Source organism: Pteropus vampyrus, unplaced genomic scaffold, assembly GCF_000151845.1.
Source record: "Pteropus vampyrus isolate Shadow unplaced genomic scaffold, Pvam_2.0 Scaffold23, whole genome shotgun sequence".
NCBI classification, from domain to species: Eukaryota; Metazoa; Chordata; class Mammalia; order Chiroptera; family Pteropodidae; genus Pteropus; species Pteropus vampyrus.
In genome coordinates, this window is record NW_011888804.1 from 368345 (window position 1) to 390585 (window position 22241).

At 41.3% G+C, this 22241-nt stretch overlaps 1 protein-coding gene and 2 pseudogenes across 9 annotated transcripts in view; 1 reads left to right on the plus strand and 2 right to left on the minus strand.

Moving 5' to 3' along the window:
* Positions 1-23: 23 nt before the first annotated feature.
* Positions 24-22241, plus strand: part of MPHOSPH9 (M-phase phosphoprotein 9) — a 51116-nt gene continuing 28898 nt past the window's right edge. For 2 of the 9 annotated variants that reach the window (XM_011355723.2, XM_011355721.2), the window contains exons 1-11: positions 24-176; positions 2378-2640; positions 4574-4727; positions 9745-9834; positions 10051-10574; positions 11527-11650; positions 14969-15059; positions 16368-16471; positions 18935-19060; positions 19212-19672; positions 20004-20159. In XM_011355723.2, coding sequence (XP_011354025.1) covers positions 2534-2640; positions 4574-4727; positions 9745-9834; positions 10051-10574; positions 11527-11650; positions 14969-15059; positions 16368-16471; positions 18935-19060; positions 19212-19672; positions 20004-20159 — 1937 coding nt within the window. In that variant the 5' untranslated portion in view covers positions 24-176; positions 2378-2533. Of the gene's footprint in view, positions 177-1643; positions 1701-2377; positions 2641-4573; positions 4728-9744; positions 9835-10050; positions 10575-11526; positions 11651-14968; positions 15060-16367; positions 16472-18934; positions 19061-19211; positions 19673-20003; positions 20160-22241 lie in introns of those variants that run through there. The other 7 variants (XM_011355720.2, XM_023528179.1, XM_023528178.1 and 4 more) reach the window with 6 other exon arrangements.
* LOC111737128 lies at positions 8890-9008 on the minus strand (annotated as a pseudogene).
* Positions 14327-14445, minus strand: LOC111737061 (annotated as a pseudogene).

Consider the following 22241-nt stretch of genomic DNA (forward strand, 5'->3'; position numbering starts at 1 on the left):
CTGCGGAAAGGGAAGGGGGAGGTCGACGCGCGCGCCGCGGCGCGGCCGTCTCCGCCCCCTTCCGAGCAGCCAATCGCAGGCCAGAAGCCGGGCGCGCGCACGGTCCCTGGAGTTTAACGGTCGCGAGAGGAGCTCGCCCGACCCTGAATTGAATCGGCCGTGGGAGCGGCGGCCAGGTAAGCGGCCGAGCTGCCGGTCGTGGGGGACAGGGGCCGAGACTTAGAAGACACGGTCTTGGCGGAGCCCTGCGTATGCTCCTGGGCTTAGGGCGGGGGAAGACGGCGGCCACCCGCCACCACCCTCCCTCCCACAGCCCTCGGGCGTGTGGGGGCTTCGCTTGCAGCCGTGCGCCTTTTCTAGAGTCAGTGCCCTTGAGTGGCACCCGCGCGGCCCAATCGCAGAGCGCGTCTTCCCGAGGGGCGGGGGAGGATGTGGGATTTCTCTTTTTCTTTTTGACCAGCTGCTTCGACTTACTTTGGGAGTCGCGAATGTAGCTCTTCCGGCGGTCGTGTGTTCCCCTCGCCTCCGTGCTGTCTACAGTTTGGGCGACTGCATAGATTCTCCCTTGTTCTTCCCACTTTGACCCGAAAGCCCGCGCCAGCAATTGCGGTCTGGCTGTGAGCGCGAGAATGTCAGGATCTGGCCTCAAAACCTCTGAAATCATCCCTTACCCTTTCAAGCTTCCAGCAAAGCAAAACTGCACGTTTTCTTTATTATCAGCAGACCCCGATCACTTTCTCCCAACTCCCTTTTTTGCTAGGGGTTGGGGGGGACCTAAAGCGTCATATTTTGTGGCTATGAAATATAAAAATGTCTCCTACCCATTCTCCATGATTCTTTTTTTCCAAAATAATGTTTGCATTGTATATCGGGTATTCTCGACCCCCCCCACCCCCACCCCCCGGAGAAGCATCACTGCACTTCAAGTGGCTTTTCATCTGGATCTACTGCGTCCGGATCACCTCAACGGGGAAATAATAGATGGGTTACAGATCCGCGTCCCTGGAGGGCTTGTGTTTTTCTGGTAGTAGAGCAAGGTGATTTGAATCCAGGTATTTTCGTTGCCAGTTGGAAGGTACATCCCCTGACTTGCAATACCCCGTTTGTCATTGGCGATGGGCTTGAAGCCAATGGAGAGAAACCCATTGAATTATGTCCAGTTACCCTTGGCTTTCACGCCTGTCCCTGAAGGACATGGTTCCTATGTAAGATGATGTTTTTAAGATCATGCTCTGTACAGCCACGCCCTAGGAAGTGGGAACTTAGAGGAACCAGAATATTAGATAATTTTCCTTTATTGCACCCTCTAAACTTTCCATTTTGTAAGCCCCATAGGTTTTTTTTCCCTTGCTCCCTCACGTTGTTTAAATACATGAATTCTCTAAGAAGGAGGCATATCGTTTGACCTGTTTTAGCCAGTTTGCCTCTGTATACCTAGCGTTAGTTAAATTTTAGTTGATCTGGCCAGTAGTTTATTTTTTAAGAAGTAATACATGCATAGAGTACATCAGGCTATGCAGCGCGAAATGCATCCCTTCCACCCCCACCTTCCAGCCAGTGCGAAACAACCATTGTTAACAGTTTAATTGGCTGTTTTCAATACCAAATTAAATACTAAGCAGTTCCCATTCATCTATTCACAGTAAAAATCAACAAGCATGGATACTGGGTAGAATTTATTAAACAAATGAACAAAGCATGTAAGTATTCCAATTGTTACATAGCATTGTGTTTAGAACCTTGATTATTAAACACGTACAATTCTGAAATATTTCCTGGAAAAGATGATGCTATTTTGCAGATAACTCTTACTGTAGGTTTTTTTATTGAGATATAATTCACATACCATAACATTTATCCTTTAAAATTTTAAAACCAATTCACTGGTTTTTGGTATATTTACAGAGTTGTGCAGGCATCACCACTATCTAATTCCAGAACTTTTCATCACCCCAAGAAGACACCCCGTACCCATTTCAGTCACTCCCATTCTCTCCTTCCCCCAGCTCCTGGCAGCCATTAATCCACTTTCTGTCTGTGTAGATTTGACTATTCTAGATATTTTGTGTAATTGAAATCATACAATATGTAGTCTTCTACCGAGCTTTCCTTAGCATAATGTCTTCAGTGTTCATGCACATTGTATTCCTTTCGATGGCTGAAAAAGATTCCATTATAAAGCTATACCACAATTTGTTTATCCATTCATTAGTTGGTGGACATTATGATTGTTCCTCATTTTAGCTATTGTGAATAGTGCTGCTTTCCTTAATGTAGTTTTGTATAAAGGATCAAGATTTCCAATGTCATGAAAAGACAATAGCTAGATCTAGTGGCTTTTTATAGTAGTATTTTTTTTTCCCCCATTCATTTCCAGACTCTTGGGAGCTTAGGATATTTCACAGTTCTGAATGTTAGCAACTGAAAATGCCTGTAGACGATGAAGCATCTGAAGATGACTCGGATTCAGTTTCTTCAAACAGTGAAAGAACCAACATTTTCAGATAAGAGAGCGTAACAATTTCTGCACACTATGGAAGATTTTGACTTGGTGAAATCCTTACAAAAAACTTCCTCTTCTGTAGAATCCGATGTGAAAAGTTCTCCCCATTCTCTTGGGCCGAACTTAAATATTAATAGGTAAGGATGAGATAGATTTTGTAAAAAATGTAATGATAAAGTGAATTTATTTGCATGGATTACCAATTTATCCAAATAGAGTCATAGTTACTAATTTGCATTTTAAAACACTCAATTAGACTATGGGCAGGGACTGCTCAGGGACAGTTAGGGATAGTTTTCGCCCTTCCACGTTTCCGTTCCCCCCGAGACGTGTACTGTTGCGTGGGGAACATTGTGTGAAAACTCATGCTAGTTGTGGTTTTCTTTATACTTGTTTCGTTTTTGGTAAATTACCAACATATCTTTAAATTTTAGTAGCCTGAATATCGTTTCTACATTTTACAAGTTACAGGACAAATAATATTTAATATTGCAGAAATACATCACAATCTGGAAAGTAGCGATTAAAGTTGAATACTAGGAAGTAAGTGAAAAACCCCACTGAACCCCGAGTCGACAGAATAGATGCTGTCAAACAATGCATTTTACGCATTTTCTTTTGAAACTATCCCATGTTTGGTTTGTTTTTGATCAAAAGAGCCTATTTGCTCTCATTTTCTACATAGTCTGACAAGTTTGATTATTTGGTTACTAAATTTATAGGAGCGTAAAAACAGCAAAGAGGCAGGGACCATTAGAGAGGAGAGCGACTATTTTTAAAAAGCAGATACAATGAGACAATAACAGCAATTGGAGGCCTGGTAAAGGGGCAGATATCTTTACACACAATAGGTCTTGAAGAAAAATTGTGTGTTCTAAACAAATAAGCAAACACAAATAAATTATTAAAAAATTTGTTCATTCTTTGCCCTCCTCAGGAGGGATTTAAGGCAGCTTATGAGAATATATAAAATAAAAGGAGAAAGCACAAAGTAGGGTTAAAGGAAAAAAAAAAACCATGGAAATGGTGCCTGCCATGGTCGTCTTCATGCACTCGCTGAAAGCTGGCCATGCTTTTTGTTCCCTGCATCACTTGGCACCTTTGAAGACTATTTCTAGAAGAAATCCCTTTTAGAGTTTGATTTGTTAGGAGGAACCCAAATGCGCCTTTCCAATAAAAATCGTGACTTTGTTTCATTTTCATTGTGACTGGTAGTTAAATTGGCGAAATTTAAACTTTATTATAAACCCCTTATGGACAACAAACATATGTCCTTCTTTCCTTAAATTTTTATTAATATTTTCTCCGATCCTAAATCTTTATTACTTTATTTTCATTAGTTTCCTCTTTTTTACAAATTCTTTGTGAAACAAAGTAGAGTAACAAAAAAATAAGTGAAAATAACCTCTCAGTGATTGGAATTTAAATAAATTTTAGTGTCCTTAATTATGCTTTGTGTTTTTATAAAACAAATCAGAAATGAACTCGTCTCAGGTTTGGAAAGATAGCCCTCCTAGAAAGAATCAGGGCTGTTTTACTGAACGGGCTAAATAAATACATCCTGAACGTTGGCTGCTAATTTTCTTGGCATAACTTTTATTCAAAGATAGTGCAAAGATAAGCATCAGTTTATCACGCCAAATTAGAGGGATCTGATTAACAAGACTGGACTGTGGCTCTGGGCAGTGGAGGAGGCCTCTCCATTACAGTGAAGGCCCTCTCAAAGTGGGGCGAAGTAGCCCCCTGGGAAAATTTAGATCAGAGATGCTGGAAGTGTTTCTTAGTATGGTTTAGCAGAAACTTTTATTTTCTCTTGGTACTTCTGAGTGGTCTCTCTATCTTCTGAAAAAGGTCTTTCTGTTGTGATCTTTACAAATTTAAGTGCTGTCTGTCTTTTTACTGTTATTTTTCTTTCACGGACAAATTTGTGATCAGATTTTCTACAAATGAGGTGCTGTTAAGGATTAGGTGTCAGTGGCTTTGTACTGCACTGCTAAATCTTGAACTGCTGAATTATTCAACACTTTGGCAGAACGAAGAAAACCATTTGAATTATTTATGTTTCAACAGAAGTAGTCCCCACCTTAGTACAAATGGGGTATCCTCTTTCTCAGGGAAGACCAGACCATCTGTAATTCAAGGTACAGTTGAAGTCCTAACCTCTTTAATGCAAGAGCTACAGAACAGTGGAAAGACTGATTCGGAACTTTGGAAAAACTGTGAGGTATCTAGTTTTGTTTTATATTTGGAATTTAAAAATAATAAACGTGCCTCTACTGAACTCTAAATTATTAGATATTTATATCCTGAAGAGCGTGATACTTAAGTTATTGCTAAAGTAAACGGATTGAGTACATTATTTGGGGAACAATATTGAATGTATTTGAAAAAGATGGTCAGAAGTATGTTTTAACAACATATTGGTGATTAGACATATTAAGTTATGTTTTAAATGTGAACTAAAATGTCTGAGTTCAGAGAAATCCAAAATTATTAATGCTGTATTGATTCTAATGTTTTAAGTAACTCATACAGAATTGTCATCATTTTGAAAAACTTAAATCGACTTTGAAATTTTTTGAACGCTCTGATTATAAATTAAGGCTTCTATTTTTGTGCCTTATCGCATTTAGCCATGACATATTGAGCCATACTGATTTTTCAGATCAGTCATTCTTACTTTGGTCCAAAGGTTAAATTGTGATATAAAAACTTAGTAAAAAGAATCCATGTATATATAGATTTTGCTTCATAGAATAATGCTCAAGATAAACTTTTCCAAGGCTAGATCTGATAATGGTTAATAAAGTGTATTAGACATTATTACTAAACTCTTTATTTAGACTGTAGTAGATTTTGTTGGAGATGTTACTCATACTTTTAAAACCATAATTTGTGGTGTTATTTCAGAATGTAGAATAAATGGAATGAAAGATTAACTAATTTAGGAATCTAATAGTAGCCACCCTAAGTGTAATTACTTATATTCATATCCTTAATCATCGAAATTATAAAATGACTATTATTGTAAACTTTAAAAAAATTCAGTTTTAAGTTTATATGCTTTTTGTATTTCCATATGACTACTGGTATGTGCTAATGGATAAGACCTATAAAATGCCGTTGTAAAAAAACACAATTAAAAATGGAATGTTTTATGAAATGTTTGCCATAATGTACTTTTTCATTAGCTTATAATACCCGAATTAATGTGTTTCTTAAAAAATGACGTATTGCCTTAATGTAGTTTGACTTCTGGCAAATTCATGTCTAACTAGCAGTTGTTACTTTTAATACTTTGAAAACATCTTAAATCAGAATCAGAATATCTTTGTGCATTTAAGATACTGATTTTTATAGGCCAGAATACCAACCAGCTACTTACACCTTTTAGCATTTGAACCAGTTTCTTTCTGCCTTTTCTTCTCACCTGTGATGTAAAAGACTATTGTTTTTCTTAAGTTTGGTCATGACTGACTACTTGATTTTTGTAATGGAGACATGTAATTGATTATTCACTGAAGAGTTTCTTAAGATATTTTTTAGTTTGATAGGATATTAAATATCCTTCTGGCCATTTCAGTAAAATTTCTCAAATTTGTTTAGTGTGTTCTAATAGTATTTTTATAGGCTACAAAAACAAAAACCTCTGATGTTTTAGCAAAGCGTTTTGGAAAGAATGGGAGAGGTAAGGGTTGTGCAAGCCTTACCCCTGACTTTTCCTTGAATTTCATGTTTTCATCTTCCTTTTGCAGTAGTAGTATTTGTCCGATTTCTGCCACTTGTAAGGGACTAATCTACATTGTTAAAACAAATCACAAAACCTCCCGCAATTCGAACAGCGAAGAGCTCTGCTGATGATGTGATTTCTTTAGAATTCCTTCATAAAAGTTTGAACTGGGTTCTTTCTGTTAAAACCTCTCTCTTGAATTCTTAAGTTTACCACTGCTTAAACTTGGGAAGATTATATACTTTGACTTAATCGAGGTTCATAAAGAATCTTTTAACATATTTACATGAAATACTTTAATATATTCTTAAATACATGCTAATATTTCTGTAATTGTAAGACCTTTTTTCCAGTTACACATATATGGAGCTTGGAATGTTAGAAATTTTAAAGCACATCGTTAACTAATTTGTTTGAATTATTTGAGCATTTTAACTACTTAGCACAACTGATTACATATAGTAGTTATGATTATACGATTCTTATTATAATATCTGTTATTTATTGAGTGTCTATTTACCAGGCACTGTGGGCACTTTTTGTCAGTGGCATTCAACCTTATTAGACCAATGCCTTCTATTTATAACAATTAAAAAAATAATATCAAGAAAACATCTCGAAATGAAATTCATGGATAATATAACCTGTTTGCACCTACTTAAAAAATTATAGTGTCTAACTGTGCTTGTTATAAAGGAGGGATAAAGTGATTTGTAATGAGATGGCTTGTATTCTAGTAGGTAAGTATCCGGGACGTCTCCTTTAGGAGACAGTCGGTGTCTGCCTCTCTGCACTCACCGTGAGTGCAGCCTCCACAAACACGGGCTGTCACAGCGTGCGGTGCTGATGATCCAGCGCGCAGTTGGCGACAGGATTTTCTGAAACCGTGGCCAATTTCCAATGAGTTCTAAAACAAACTTAAGATCTTGGTAGTTGCATTCCTGGACAGTTTTGGTGATTTGAAAACTGTATAAAATGTATGTTATTTTTATAATATAAAACGGACACACCACAGTTCTTGGTCGTGGGGGCCTGTCCTGTGATTTGCATCCTTGGGCCCCATCCACCGAATGCTAGTGGTGTCCCCCTATCTTTGTGACAACCATACCTCACAGATTTTCATAACATAGTTTCCCCATTGATATTGCTGCTTTACGTGCATCATACTTGGATTTAAAGTCTCATCCTCCAAGCCACCTATGAGCAGCGCCATTTGCTAAATTAGGAAACTGAGGCACAAAGACATTAAATTTCCTTTTGCAGGGTCACACAGGTTGTTAGTGGAGGGCTGGGAGTCAGCCCTGGGAGGTCAGAGCCCATGGGACATTTATCAGGCTGCACTAGGAAAACCACCCTCAGGCCGTTAGCACCCAGAAACTGCATGGGATGGGGGACGTTAATTAGATGCCCTTGCCTTCAACAATATGTAAAATGCAAGTGGTAGTAATTATTATAGTTTGAAAGAAATAATAGCTCTTCGTAATAATTAAGTGAAAGGTGTTATTTGCTGCATTTATCATGTTCTTAAATTAGTTTATTTAAGATTAAAATATTAAGTATAAAATCTGACTAGGAAGAACAAAATCTTCTCCACTAATTTTATCCTGAGTAAGCTCTATTCATCTGTATCCAAAATAAGAAAATGATAAGGATGTGATTACTATCTTGTGTCTCACATACTATGAAGCCATTTTTTATGTAAATTGTTATTCTATCATTATTGTAATTTAGTTTTATGCGAAAAGTAACTTTATCAGGTTAAAAATTTGTTGCTTAAGTCTAGTATAACTTAAGAAAACCGTTGCGCAATTCTTTTTCGTTTGGATTCCTGTAAGATACTTTTTATTATAGGTAAGTTGAGAAGATAAGGAACCTAATTTGTTCTAGCCTACCTTGTCCTGAAGTTAGCTGATTTAGAATTAACACTTCCTGTCAGTGCTGTCATGCTTCATTTTGAAGGTTTCCTTTTCTAATTACTGACGTGTTTTTCCCTTTCACCTTAATACTGTCATACAGGCTTCAACTAATTCTGTTACATTATGGTCATTTAATTGGCTTTCAGCATTAACCTGAAAGACCTCTGGATTATACAGTCTAAACTACCAAGGAAAGTTCAGCTAGAAATATATAGCTTTACACACCGCTTTTGACTGTATACCTGAGTGCCCACTCTTTCCTTGGCGTTGTGTCGGAGGTGCTGCGGATAGGGTGGGCGCAGGGATGGAAGACAGATGAGTTAACAGAGGGAACAGATGAGATCCTTTCCGACCGTGGTAAAAGCTATGAAGGAAATAAACAGGACGATACGGAGAGTAACTGTTAGGACGGTTTGGGAGACTCCGAGGTGGTGACAGTTAAGCTGAAATTGCAGGATAGGAAGAAGCCGGCCATGTTAAGAGCCGGGGAGAGAGCTCTCCAGGTAGAGGGCACAGCAAATGCAAAGGTTTGCAGGTGGAAGACGTTTTTGGCACAGTCAGGGGCCAGGAAGAGGCCCACGAGGCAGGCGTGTATGGGGCGAGGAGCAGCGAGGATGAGGTGAAGGTGGGAGGCGTGTAGGAGCCAGAGCGTGCAGGGCCTGCAAGGAACGACGGCACTGGAAGGATGAAAGGTCTTAAACAGGGAAGCGAGTTTTCACGGTAGATAGTGTTATTTTTTACGCCTACAGCACCTGGTCTTCCTAGGTGGTCTCCCATCCAAGTAATAACCAGGCCCGACCCTGCTTAGCTTCTGAGATCAGCCGAGATCGGGCACATTCAGAGGGGCATGGCCGTAGACAGATGCAGGTCGACGTTGTGTATTATTGCATGTGGTCGGTTCCTGAAAGCACACCAGTCTTGAGAAAGAATTTAGCCTCTGGAGAACTCCATGCCCCTTTTTTGCCATGTTTCACTTAGTCTAGTTATTAGAATACGGACTACTCTTGAGAGTCAGGATGGATCAGGGCCTAGAAGTGGCTGTGAAGGGGGTTAGAGGCCAGTTCCACAGGTTTTCAGAATCATTTCTCATTCCTTTTTCAGCTGTAGTGCTTTAAAACACTTTAATATCTGACTTTAAAAGGGCTTTTTACTTTAATAACAAATAAATTAGGAATTAAATTCTCATAATATGAAATAATTTCTTGTTTTAAGATGTGGGATTCTTTTTTTGAGTACGCGTCGGCGTTTAAGAAAAACCATTAGCCGTTACGAGGAAAGGAAGGGGAACCTGAGACAAATGTAAAGTGCTGCTGCCAGTTCTCGATAAATCTGAGATGGTAGCAGATGACATCAAATTAAGATGCCGTTTGAAAAGTAAGATTTACCCAGACCACAGGTTACATAAGAAAGGGGTGGGTACCCAAGCTTTCGTTGTCGTATTTTTGCATTAAATATTGTTTTATAACTATTCAATTCAGCTTACAAATTTTACACTAAAAATATATTTTAAAAATGGTCCTTTCCCACTGGAGGAATTTTTCTGTGAACTATTAGTTTAAAATTATTTTTAACTAAAACGTTGTGTAATTTAACAGGCCAGGTGGTCACAGCTATTCAGTTTGGTGGAAAAACAGTGCCAAGAACAGATAGTCGCCCAGCAGGCACAGTTCCACAGCCAGATCCAAGTAAGTCCTTGACGCCGATTGCTTTTTATGTCGATTGCAAGATTTGCAGAAGAACCAATTAACACTTTGTGTCAGTTTTGTTTATAAACTGCAGATAAAGCATAGGTATTATCTTTAGAGTAATAGCTCATATTGTAAACACTATTTTCATAACATTTGTAAAAATGCGATGTTTAGTATACTTTCTTACCCCAATCTCTAACTTTTTATTTTCAGCGTATACAGGAGGAAATAAAAAATTTAGTCAAGTTACAGACCAGTAATGCTTCCTGGACTTCCTATGATAGAAGTTCTTTAATCAAACAGATATCTTCAGAAAGGCAAATGGGTTTTTTTTCTGAAAACAGTGAGAGAAATGAGTCTGTCATCAGTTATACGAAGTCTAAAGAACCTGAAATGCAGCAAGAAACATCCGCATCACAACCAGACTGCAATGTGGACAGTAGCTCAGTGAGCAGTGGGTATGGTACCTTTTGTGTCTCAGAATTAAATACCTACAAATCTAAGGACCCTCAGGAGTTCATGGAGCACGCAGAGGTTTCTGAAGGACAGTATGGGACCCCCGTGGTGCAGACGGAGTCACTTATAGATGGTGTAAAAAACAAGAGTTTCTATATACACACTCCCGAAGAGTTTTGTGCCTCTTTAAAGGAAGATATTTCTGTTTTTCCTGGTGAATTTGAACACAACTTCCTCGGTGAAAATAAGATTTCAGAAGTATACAGTGGAAAATCAAATAGGTAAGTAGTATTTCTTCATTATTTGAAGGGAGTTTTACTTGTTTATTACTCGTTTATTACTTGTTTATTACACTTAGACTCTAGTTAATAGAGCTCCTTTTAGTTGGCCTGTAATAGAATGAGACGTATTTGAACATTTATCATTTTTACCTGTCTTATTTATTGCCTGTGGAAATCGAAATAAACAAATCACGTTATGTACTAGTAGCATCTGATTTTCTTTCCATTTGCGATGTTATAAGATGACTAAGCTCTTAAGATGGGAGGCCTTGCCAGAAAAATACCTTCTGTGTTTTCTAGTTACTATACGCTTACTAAAATTTAGAGTATGGGATTCTATCAACAGTGGAATTTTGTCACACGTGTCCATATAATTTGAGACCAGAAATTATGCACAGGCATACTCAACTCAAATGTTTTGGGTTTTTTTTTTTTTGTATAGAAGAGCTTTTGTAAGTTTAATGACCTTTGGATTAATCCACGGATTTTTTAGGAAAGGAAACCGGCTGCATGTTTGTAAAAGCAAATTATTTAAAATCATGCAGTTTACCCTAAATTCACAGTTTTGTATCTCTGAAACGTGTCATCTAAAGTAAAGCATTTAACTGTAGCATCACAAGTCTTGTATACCCAGAAGTATAATTATTAGTTCATGTAAATATGCTTTCAACGTAGAGATAAACTCAGTACTTTGAAGGAGTCACTGTGGTGGCTTTTGTTCTACTCCGTGGCCACAGACTGTAAGTATTGTTAATCACGCTTAGACTTTTTGTTCACTTTGCCTTTGGTAATGAGAAATCGAAGAAAGAAGTTTGAGTGAATCGATAAAAATATGTCCTTTTCCTGCTATTAGAAAATAACTCAAAGCACTTTCCACGGAGACAGTATTTATCAGTGTTTCATGAGTGAGGGACAGCATCTAAAGAGAGTAATATTTTTTCTCCTTAAACAGTAAAGCTGTAACATCATGGGCACAAAAGCTGAAGCAGAACCAACCAAAGAGAACACACGTAGAAGAGGGGCGCCCACAGTCTATGCAAGGAAGTGAACCAACCAAGAAGGTGCCCATGGAGAACGTAGGTGACAAGGCACTTTACTCTGGCGAGCTTCAGCTGCAGATAGTTATGCTGTGTTTACTGCTGCTCGTCAGCTTCCGTGTTTCGCCCTGTCTTTCACATTGGTAATTTGTTCCACCGACATGGCTTCCTTTCGGTGTCACAAGGATTGGAAACAATGATTTGTCCTAAGTATTGGTTCTCCTGTAGGCTGGAAATCAGAAAATACTATAAGAAACTGACTCATTTTGTAAAAGCCCTAATTCTTTCTGTACTGCTAATGTTCACATGTAACCAGAGAGTAATTCATTTAATTGTTTTTTAAAAACCTTCAAATAATTTGTATTACCATTAAGTTGTAAGAAGTAGTACCATGTGTGTAAATGCTTTAAGATGCCTTTATATGAAAGTGTTGAAGTTTGGACAGTTCTGAATTTATGATCCAAATTTTAAGAGATTAAATGTTTAAATTCTCTGTGGCCCTTTTGCTAATATAGCAGCTGCTTTCATTAAAGACTTACAGATACTGAGTGAATTTTAAACATCTTTAAAGCCCTTTTAACCTCAGTTATCGTAGAATAATATCGTTTAGTATAAATCATTGAAATTGCAAAATCAGGTTTTGTTACGAACTTGATACCTTTGGAAATTGGCCGTGGCTTGATTATCTTAAGCAGTCCTTTCGTCATCCTATGAAGATTAAAGAAGTCATAAGAAGACTCCATAAGGCACTGTTTATTTCTCTTTAATTCCAGCAAATTTTCTTTCTTCAACCTGTGACACTTAGGCTCCCTAATATCACCCTTTCTGACACCCTTGAGCTGATCCACATCCGTGTCGAGGAGGGAAGTGAAGGTAGAGGAAGCTGCGTGAGCCGCCCTGGCCCCGCATGCGTAGTTGGCCTCTTTTGAACCTGGTGCCATCAGGGATGGCGTCTTCCTGTTCGGTGTGATAGCGTAAAAGTGCGTGGAGTCGGGCGAAAGGCGCTTCCCCGAAGGAGTAGGGGGCAGGGAGGGAGCGTGTTCTCACACATACTGGTTTCTTTTTCTGTTTTTACTTCATCCGTAACTCAGGGTCGTGGAGACTTTTCCACGTCTGGTAAACTTGGGGTTTGCGGTAGTGACTGGGTAGAGTCACTGGTTGAACCTTGCTGTCTTTTGTGACTGTAGCTCAATATGTTTTCGATGTAGCGCAGTGGGTCCTCGACTGCAGCGCATGAGAGACACCTGAGTCCCCAGGTGGTCTGCCGTCACTGGTGCGGGGTGGTTGGGGAGGTGGAGCTCTCCATGTGATTCTTCTTGATGCACAGCTTGCGAACCACTGGTCACCCATGATTTTCCTCCTACATTTGGTGATGGAAAATCAGACCAGCAGCCGGAGGTCTGGTCCCCTGCTGAGAAGTCCCCCAGGGCGGGTCTGTCCTGTCTTTCACAGTGGTGCCAGGAGGGTGGAGCGTGGCCACTGTGGCGACGGCTGATTCCTGTTGAGTTTCCCACTTTCTTTGGTCATCTCCTGGACAGGGGTTATTTTTCCTTTTTTTTTTTTTTTTTTTAAGGTGAGTGACTGTTTTTGGTATTCAGTCAGGAGAAATTGAGTTGCTTTTGATATTTCCGAGTTTTAAATGATTTTCGGGTAGTGCTGGTTGGTGACGAAAGACACCACAGCTGGCACGCGTTCTTACCTGCACAATTCCGGATCAAGTCTGTGGATTCACAGAGTTTGACCTTTCCTCTTCATGTCACTCTTTCTCCTCTCGCATTGTTTTTTCTGGATTCAGTCTGACTTGGGGTCTTTATGATCAGCATTCTCTTGGGACCCAGTGTTGCCCGTCTACGGGGTCGTTTATCTAGGGTACTAGCTGTTTTGAGGCACATCTTGAAATCGGGTGTTGCTTGGCACAGGGACTGTCCGATGCTCAAGTCCATCTTTGCCTCCTCGGTCCTCTGCCTGGGACAGACTGGACGCTCCCCTCTCGCAAGCCGCGGAGCCCGCGCTGGTTTCGCGCTGCCGAAGGCCGTCTGCTGGGCTTTGCCAGCTCCCGGGGCGGCGCCCCGTCGCATGGTGCTTCCCCTTCTCATGAGAGCCAGGCCCGTTTTCTTCATCCGCGGCCTTGTTTGCCTGGAGGAGCGCAGCAGGCGGCCGTGGGGTGAGCCCCACTCCGGCCCACCGCGCTGCGTGTCGGTCGTGTGTGTCACAGTTTGCACCTCAGAACCGGAAAGAGGACAGTATTTCACTCGAGATTTCTCACCGAGTCTTCGCCAGCCACCTTCTCTTGTTGGTCTTTTAAGTACTGAGACTTGACAGAACCTTAGACAGGTGGGCGCATTAGAAGAGACAGAAAGTGACCTAGCAATTTCTCATTTGATGAAGGAGAGGCTCGGGGACGCCCTGCAAGGCTGAGGTGGTGACCCCTCCTTGCAGGCAATGTCATCCTCACAGCGGGCTTTTACTTTTGCAGGGGGTCCACGATGGCTGTTAGCAGCGACTGCAGCAGGAGTTAGAGGTTCGGTGACGGTGGGACTAAGAACAATTCCGGTTAACACAGTCTTTCCACGTATTTCCGTGTGGAAACATAGACTTCCGTGACGACGCCAGAGACACCGGAAGGAGACAATGGCTCAGAATTTTAATTTTAATTTTATTTATTCTTTAAAATAAACTCTAACAAGCTATTAATTAATTTATTTATTTATTTTATGCCCAGAGCACCTGGTCTTCCTGGGTGGTCTCCCATCCACGTACTAACCAGGCCCGACCCTGCTTAGCTTCCGAGATCACACGAGATTGGGCTTGTTCAGGGTGGCATGTCTGTAGACTGGTTCAGAATTTTTATTAGAATTGATGATAGCTAAGCATTTTGAGCCAATTGTTTGCATGTAAGATGTGTAGTCTATCTAGTTAAAGTTCATATTATGGTTTGTGGTTTTCAGAGTTGGTTTGATTTGTTATAGTTTTAATAGTAAAAATGAATTGTTATGGCTCTTACATTAATTTTAAACTAATGGCTTTAATCCTAGGCACCTCAAATTTTGGAAGTAGCTGGCAAATTATACATACATTTTCATTCTCAACTCATTAAAAAAATACCTGCTCTCAGTTTTCTTCTTCCGGCTCCACAGAAACTCAAATAAACTTGTAAATTACATAGGAAAAGCAAATCCTCACTGGTAATTCCTGACGCTTTGCATTCTCGTAACCACAGGGATGGCCAGGCTTCTTCATGACCCTTCTGCAGCCATCTCTGCCTGGGTTTGGCACCTGGCTGCCATTGCTTGGGTCAGCTGTTTGTGCCTCAGGGTTTTTAGCTGTGAACTCATAGTTCTTTTTTTTGAATTGTAGTCTGATTTCACTGCTGCTACGCATCCCCGTGCATTTTACCTCAGCAAACCAGATGAAAGTCCAAATTCTTGGATGTCTGATTCAGGAACAGGTATGATACTTATATTTTTAAAGAGTTTTTTTTGTAACGACTTGTCTGCATTTCTCGTAGGCTGATAATCATGCACAGCACATTGGAGGGGTTTCTGTAAATGGACCATGTGTTATGTCCCTGGTAGCCGTAACCTCCTTACTTACCTTAATTTGTGTTCCGAATACTGCAAAGATGGAAGGAAGTATTTCTGCAGTTATTTCAGACAGCTGCAAAAGCCACCTCCACATTTTTCAGGTGCCTCAAAACGAATTAAGAAAGGCAAACCTTCCGTGAGCCATTTTTTAACTCTCTGGCAAGCTTATTTAAGTTTTAATGGTTTTACATACTGACTCCTTTTTTCCACGCTCCTGCATCCAATTCATCAGGATGAATTAGCTTTGCCTTACGAAAAGTGTCAGGCGCCAACCATCTTCACACTGTCACCGTAATAGAGTCACCTGGGCTCCTACATTCACCCTCCATCTGTGCTCAGCACAGCAGCTAACGTGCTCCTTTTGAAGATGTCAGGTCATGTGACTCGCCTGCTCAAAACTCTGGCCCCACGTTTTTTTAAGATGGCGAGTCCTCACAGAGGCCCAGCGAGATGCAGCCTGTTTTGGGCCTCGCTGTCTTTTGGTCTCACTTCTCTGCTTCAGCAGGGAGGCCAGGCCGTTTGCTCAGACAGGCTGGGTGGGTGCTCGTTTTAGCCCTTGCGCGCTGGCCGCTTCCTGTGCTGGGAGTGTTCTTCCGCCTGCGTGGGCGACCTCCGTCCCACGTGGTTAAAGTGGCCAACTCCCGCATCGTCACCCTCGCAGTGAGCCAGCCATGCCCACCCTGTTCGGAGGGCACCTGCCCTCCCCTCCGCATACTCCCATACTCCCTTTCATCTGATCAAATTCTCCCGTCACAGTGCTTGCCGCCTCCAGCACTGTCGTGCTGTGTGATTCCCTTACCGCCCATGTCTCCCGTTCCCCAGCCTGGCGTAGGAAATGCTCAATCAATACTTGGAGTATTGAATTCTCTACTTTGTGTCCGTGTAAGCCTGGACTGTTCGTAAAGAAATTGTTGCTTTGAAAATAGTCTTTTAATTGCATGAGTTTGTCTTGACTTACACCATTTCAGGTTTAAATATTTGGATCGTGAAGTTAGGACTCTTACATGGTAAGGTATTTATGTGAATCTTTTCCCATTCAGATTCAACTTCCTGTAACCAGATAGCCAAAAACCAGTTACTGCCCATCTGTCATTTTCTTTAGGTAGAAATAATTTATTCTGGAAGGCATTTTTGTTCTCTTTCCTCACTGTTTTCTGTGCGCTTGTTCTCAGGACTGACTTACTGGAAACTGGAGGAGAAGGACATGTATCACTCCTTGCCTGAGGCTTTAGAGAAGCCACTCGCACCGTCCTCCACGGACGTGTCACCAAGCCAGGTGATTTGTGTGTGTGTATTTGCATTATAAAACTGTAGTTAAGAACTCTATTTCATTATAAGTTTTGTGTTCTTTCAGTTTCCGATATACAGGATAAAGCATGGGTTTTAAGTCGCAGTCATTCTAGTTTTCAGATTCTGTCTCCGTCATTCATTGCCTATGTAACCTCAGGAAAGGTACTTAAAAATGCCCAGTTAGTGTTTTGTGAAGTTAAATGAGATGGTTTTGTGCCTATTATTTTAAATATAGTAGGTCCACAGATAAAGTTCTGCTCTCAGACCTGGTTTTGATTTCCACCCTATCACACTCTCCCACTAATCCATTTCTGCCATAATTCTGAGCGATTTAATTTTCCCTATTAATTTTCTTTGAGCATGAAATATAAATATTTCGTTTACTTCAGAGCAAACAAATAAAACTAACCAGTCTGTGTACATTGATGTGCATATCTCACTTCTGGGCTTTGATCAGGTGACGAGGGAATAGGTTGGGGAGAGATACAATTAAAGTAAGCAGGAGACTGTGACCATGAGTGACAGCCGTAGACAGATGGGGCAGTGGAACACCAGCATGCTCGTCAGCATCAGAGCCCCAGAGAGAGGCAGAAACCAGCATTTCTGTCCTTCAGGAAAGGAGCGGAAAAGAGACGGATAAACCCAAAGCGGAAGGATGGGGGGCGTGAGATCGTGAGGAGTCTGGAAGGCTCGGCGGCCTCGTGGTCTGGGCTCCCTGCGCATGTTCCTGGATCCGCACCATCAGTAAATTAATACTACGTTTTTGTTCACTCTGAGATGCCACCAATTTTAACACTTCCTGTTTCATAGTCTACCAAGAAAAAAAATTGCCAATTAGACCGATACAGTCCTTTTTTACCACTTAGAATGTATGTTTTTTCTTATAATTAAACATAGATTTTTATCCTATAACTCTTTTATATACTTTAGAAGGAAAATAGAAGTGAAATAAATCGGTTAAAACTTCTTTACCTACAGAGGCTTACCGCTCCTCTTTTTTCAGTCCAGTGTTGGTTTCTGTGTTTTTCCACCGTTTTCCTCAGGCTGCCTCGAGCCTTGGTGACTTGGCATTTCTTTAAAAAAGGATGACAGGCCTCAGTGCTGGGTGTACCTGGCTTAGTAGTTATGTAGGACTGCCCTACTTTTGACTCCCAGGTGGAGAGTGTTGCTAAACATGCCCGATTCACCATCTTTTACACGCTGACTCTTTGTGGGTTCCTGCGTAGTCGCTAGGATCTTCTTCCAAGCTGCTGACACCTGCTTGGCCAGTAGAGGTGGCTTTGATATTTGCTTAAAAGCAGGCAATGATTATTAATGTCACAGCTGCTACTTGACCGAAAGTAGTTATAAGATGCCGTTAATTACAAGAGGCATCATTTCAGAGGTGTTAAAACATGAAAAGAAATCATAAAAGAGGTGGAAAATGGTACCTTTTAGTAACCGTGAGCTCTAAATAGAATAACTCCAACTATTCTCCCGGCCAGCAGGCAGGGACTGCTTGGGCTGGAGCCGCAGCCAGAGCTCTGCCACTGGTCTTAGGCTGTAAGGTTGTTGGTATATGAAAAGTAAAGTTTTAAAGCAGGATTATGGAAATTATGGTAAGTTTTAAGGTTTTACATTTAAAGAATGAATGCCTTTAATACATACCTAAAATATAATTATCTTATTCACAAGCTAATTGTAGAGTTTATTAAAAAATACTCATTCGTGGTGCTCTGCAGCCTGCTGGAGTCTGGAAGTGGGGCTGCAGTTGAGAGGAAGCTGTTCTTGGGGCGCTTTGCGTGCGCCTCGCCCCGCGTTTGAATGCTGCCATAGTCTAACTTCGATGGGGCTGGACGGTACCTCACGCCCCTCAGCAGGTCGCCCTTGAAGTGGTTTCGGCCCGGGGTGTCAGTACGTGGAGCTTGGCCTTTCAGCACTGCGCGTGGCAAAGCCTTGATTTCAGGCTGTACAAATTAGGGTCCTGTTTTCTTTTACTAGCTTGAAAAGGCGCTTGTTTTCTTTCAGTAACTTCTTTCTTAACACTTTTTCTAGATAAGGAACTGCACCTCTTGGTGGCTGTCCCCTTGAGTCCCTGGAAATCAGCCCGGCGAGGAGGGTTCTCGCCCTGCTTCCTTCGTTCATCGCGAAGTCTTGTCTTAAGCTTGGTTCTCACTTTGCGGGGCTAGCAAGGACTTTATTCTTTGGCAGTATTCTTAGGCTGCTGAGTGACTTAGGGTCCAGTTGTCCCCTTGTGCATGTTGTTAGGGGATGTGAGAACGTTTTCGTTCAGAGAGAGACTCAGAACAATCGGGTTTGACTTCCAAGCCTTTATTATCAATCTAACAGTCTAGAGCTTCACTTTATTTAAAAGCTTAAAAAAATCTTCATGTGGTGCTGATCGTGATCTCAGTAGAGGATTTTCATTGTTGGTAACACTGTTGAAATGACTTTGTTTCGTATCTTTAAGTCTAATACTAGTAATGAGATGAAGCTGCCATCGCTGAAGGATATTTATCATAAAACACAAAGAGAAAGCAAGCAGCTCCCCGAGTGGACTGTCACTTCTGCTTCCAGCCCAAACCATCCACCCGAGGTAAAGTTGTGGACACTGCCGAGTGACGATGAAGGCTTCTCGTGACTATGGCTTTAGCTTAAGCTTTGTCCTCTCGGGGGCCTGGAGCCTGCTTGCTGAGACCCAGCGCCGAGTGCCGGGGACAGACCTCACTGTCCTGTCTCCTTCCTAGGTGCTGACTCTAGACCCGACGTTGCATGCGAAGCCAGGCCAGCAGACGCCGGGGATGCAGCCACGTGGCTTTCTGAACGCCCTCGATGACAGAATATCCTTTTCACCAGACTCTGTTCTAGAACCTAGTATGTCCAGTCACTCTGACGTAGACTCGTTTTCACAAGCAAGTAATATGGCTTCTCCGTTATCTGGATTCCCAAAATGTCCTTCAAATACAAAAGCCTCGCCAGTGGACTCTTGGAAAAATCATACTTTCCAAAACGGAAGTAGGGCTAGTTCCACGTTTCCCTCAGTATATACTGTCACCAGTAATGACATCTCGGTGAACACTGTGGATGAAGAAAACGCTGTCATGGTAACTCCAGCCTCAGTCAGTCAGTCCCAGCTTCCAGGTACAGCCAACCGTGTCCCAGAATGCATTTCACTGACTTCCCTGGAAGATCCTGTGATATTATCTAAGTATGTATTTCAGGGAATGGCTTATAATGTTCATAGATTTTCTATGCTGTCTGCTTAAATGATGAAAATGATTTTTATTGAACCTCACTTATGTATAAAATCTTAAAAAGATAGCATTTTTAAGATAGACCATCTAAAAATTAAATAATCCACGTCTTTTCTTCACTTTATTAGTGGTCAGCTTCTGTGTTAATCTGTTTGTTATCTCCTGTGAGTGTACAGAGGGAAAGGCCGCATCTTTGCTGTGAGGATGACCGCGCTTTTGGTCCCTCTTACGTGCTGGGGAGCGAGGGGATACTTTCCTGACAGGTGTCTGTCCTCTCACCCACAGCATCAGGCAGAACCTGAAGGAAAAGCATGCTCGGCACATAGCGGATCTTCGCGCTTACTATGAATCAGAAATAAGTAGTTTGAAACAGAGACTGGAGGCAAAAGAAATTTCTGCAGTCGAAGATTGGAAGAAAACCAATCAAATTCTCATAGACAGGTAACACTTACAATTTAACTAGAGAAAGAGAGTGTGAGTGCGTGTGTGCGTGTAATTTAACTTAGCTTTTCTCCGACTTGGATATATTATTTCCCCCAAACTGTATATTATTGTGATGATAAAACACTTTGAAAGCATGTGCTTCAGATTTGAAAATTTTAACACAGAGACATGTTTGCCTAAGTAATTTTTACAGATTGGAGCCAGCCTCTCATGCTAATAACTGACAGGAGGACAGTTGTTTCACGTGGGCAAAATGCTGAAACAGCTGAGCAGGCTTTGTACGTGTAGAGGAAAGGGGACTAGTCCCACCTGTGGATTCTCTCATCGGTCTGTGACGAACGTCCTGGGGGCGGTTCTCAACCTTTTCGTTATACCCCGACACTCATGAACCTGTGGAAGCAGTTATCCTGTTTAAAAACAACCAACCAAACGGAGAAACACGGGCGGACGGCCCTGTGTTGGGGATAGCTTTACACCTGTTTTAGAATCGTTTACGAAATCTGGCGCTTTATTGGCATTAATAACAGCGTGTTTGCAACACACTTTACAATTAAATGGGACTTAGATAGAAACCGCTCAGGTCTAGATGACAGCAGAGAATTCTCTAGGGCAAAAAAGACAAAGCCTCTTAGAGAGGTTTAAGGGGGAACTGAAATCTGGTCCAGTTAACAGTTCGACTCGCAGAATTCTGGGCAAACTGGTCTTTGTGCTAGTTTGCGTCTGCCGTGGTGCTGAACGTGCGGTCTTACTCCCGAGCGTCTAAAGCTTCCGTTTCGCTGTCAATGGTAGGGATAGGGGTGCAGCGATAGAGCAGTAATTTTAAAAGAGCCAAAAAAAAAAAAAGGCAAGTTTAGGTTTTCTAGGACAAAGAGAAAAGAGAAGATAGTAGGCTAGGGGAAAGCTGGCTCTCGTTTTTTTTTTGTTTTTGTTTTTTGTTTGTTTGTTTTTTCTTTTTAAGGCAAAGAAGGCCACAGATACTTCCTGCTGGGAAACAGCAGTATGAAAGAAGCCCACCCGTAGACCTTGTTAGGTTAAAGACAGGGTGCCAGAGAAGACACCTAGTAGGTGATAGCTAATTAAGACATTTTTATGCCTGGAAGCTGCTCGAGCTCATAGGGCAGTGGAGAATGCACATGGAGGAAAGTGGAAGTCGGGATTTTAAACAGGCGGCCGGGCGATGATAGTTACTAACAGTGGGAACATAGGGCGCTGGAGTAAATGTCACGATAGCATGCAGATGAATGGCAGTAGGTTATTTTTTCCTACTGCCCCCAAAAAGAATCGATCTGGTTTATACCACGAAACCCTGTGTTACGGAGGACGGCAGAGACACAGTGAGAAGTTGCGATCGTTTAGAACAGGGAAAGTTATTCACCTAAGACAGAAACCAATATTGTGTTGTCAGCATACACAGCAGTTTTTTTCAAACTTAAAAATGCAGATTGGAGAATCCCACTATTATTGCAAATAGGGCCATTAACACTTATAATTGTATGCCAGCTATGATTTCAGATTGTCATGTCACACAGTTGTGATTTGGGCCAAGATCTCTGGCATAGCAGAATCAGTAGGGTAATTAAAACAAAAAAATATAGTTAACACACCTACACTTAATTAGTGGCATTTCTTTCAAGAACAGTTATCAGAGTTTCAGCCTCTGGCAACCATCATTATACTTCGTTTCTATGAATTTGATTCCTCTGGGTACCTTGTATAAGTGGAATCATACGGTATTTGTTTTTTTGTGACTGGCTTGTTCCAATCAGCAGTAAGTCCTCAAGGTTCATACACGTTGTAGCCTGTGTCAGGATTTCCTTCCTTTTTAAGCCTGAATAGTATTCCATTTCATACATGTGCATACACACGTGCACACACACGCATTATATACCACAGTTTGTTTATTCATCCCTTGATGGACACGTGGGCTGTTTCCACCTTTTGACTATTGTGAATAGCGCCGCTGTGAACATGGTGTGCAAAGATCTGTTCCTGTCTTGCTTATTAGTTCACTTAATATTTCTTAGAGATCTTTTCATATCATTATTTTCTCTGGATACAATATCAGGTTCATTGGGATGT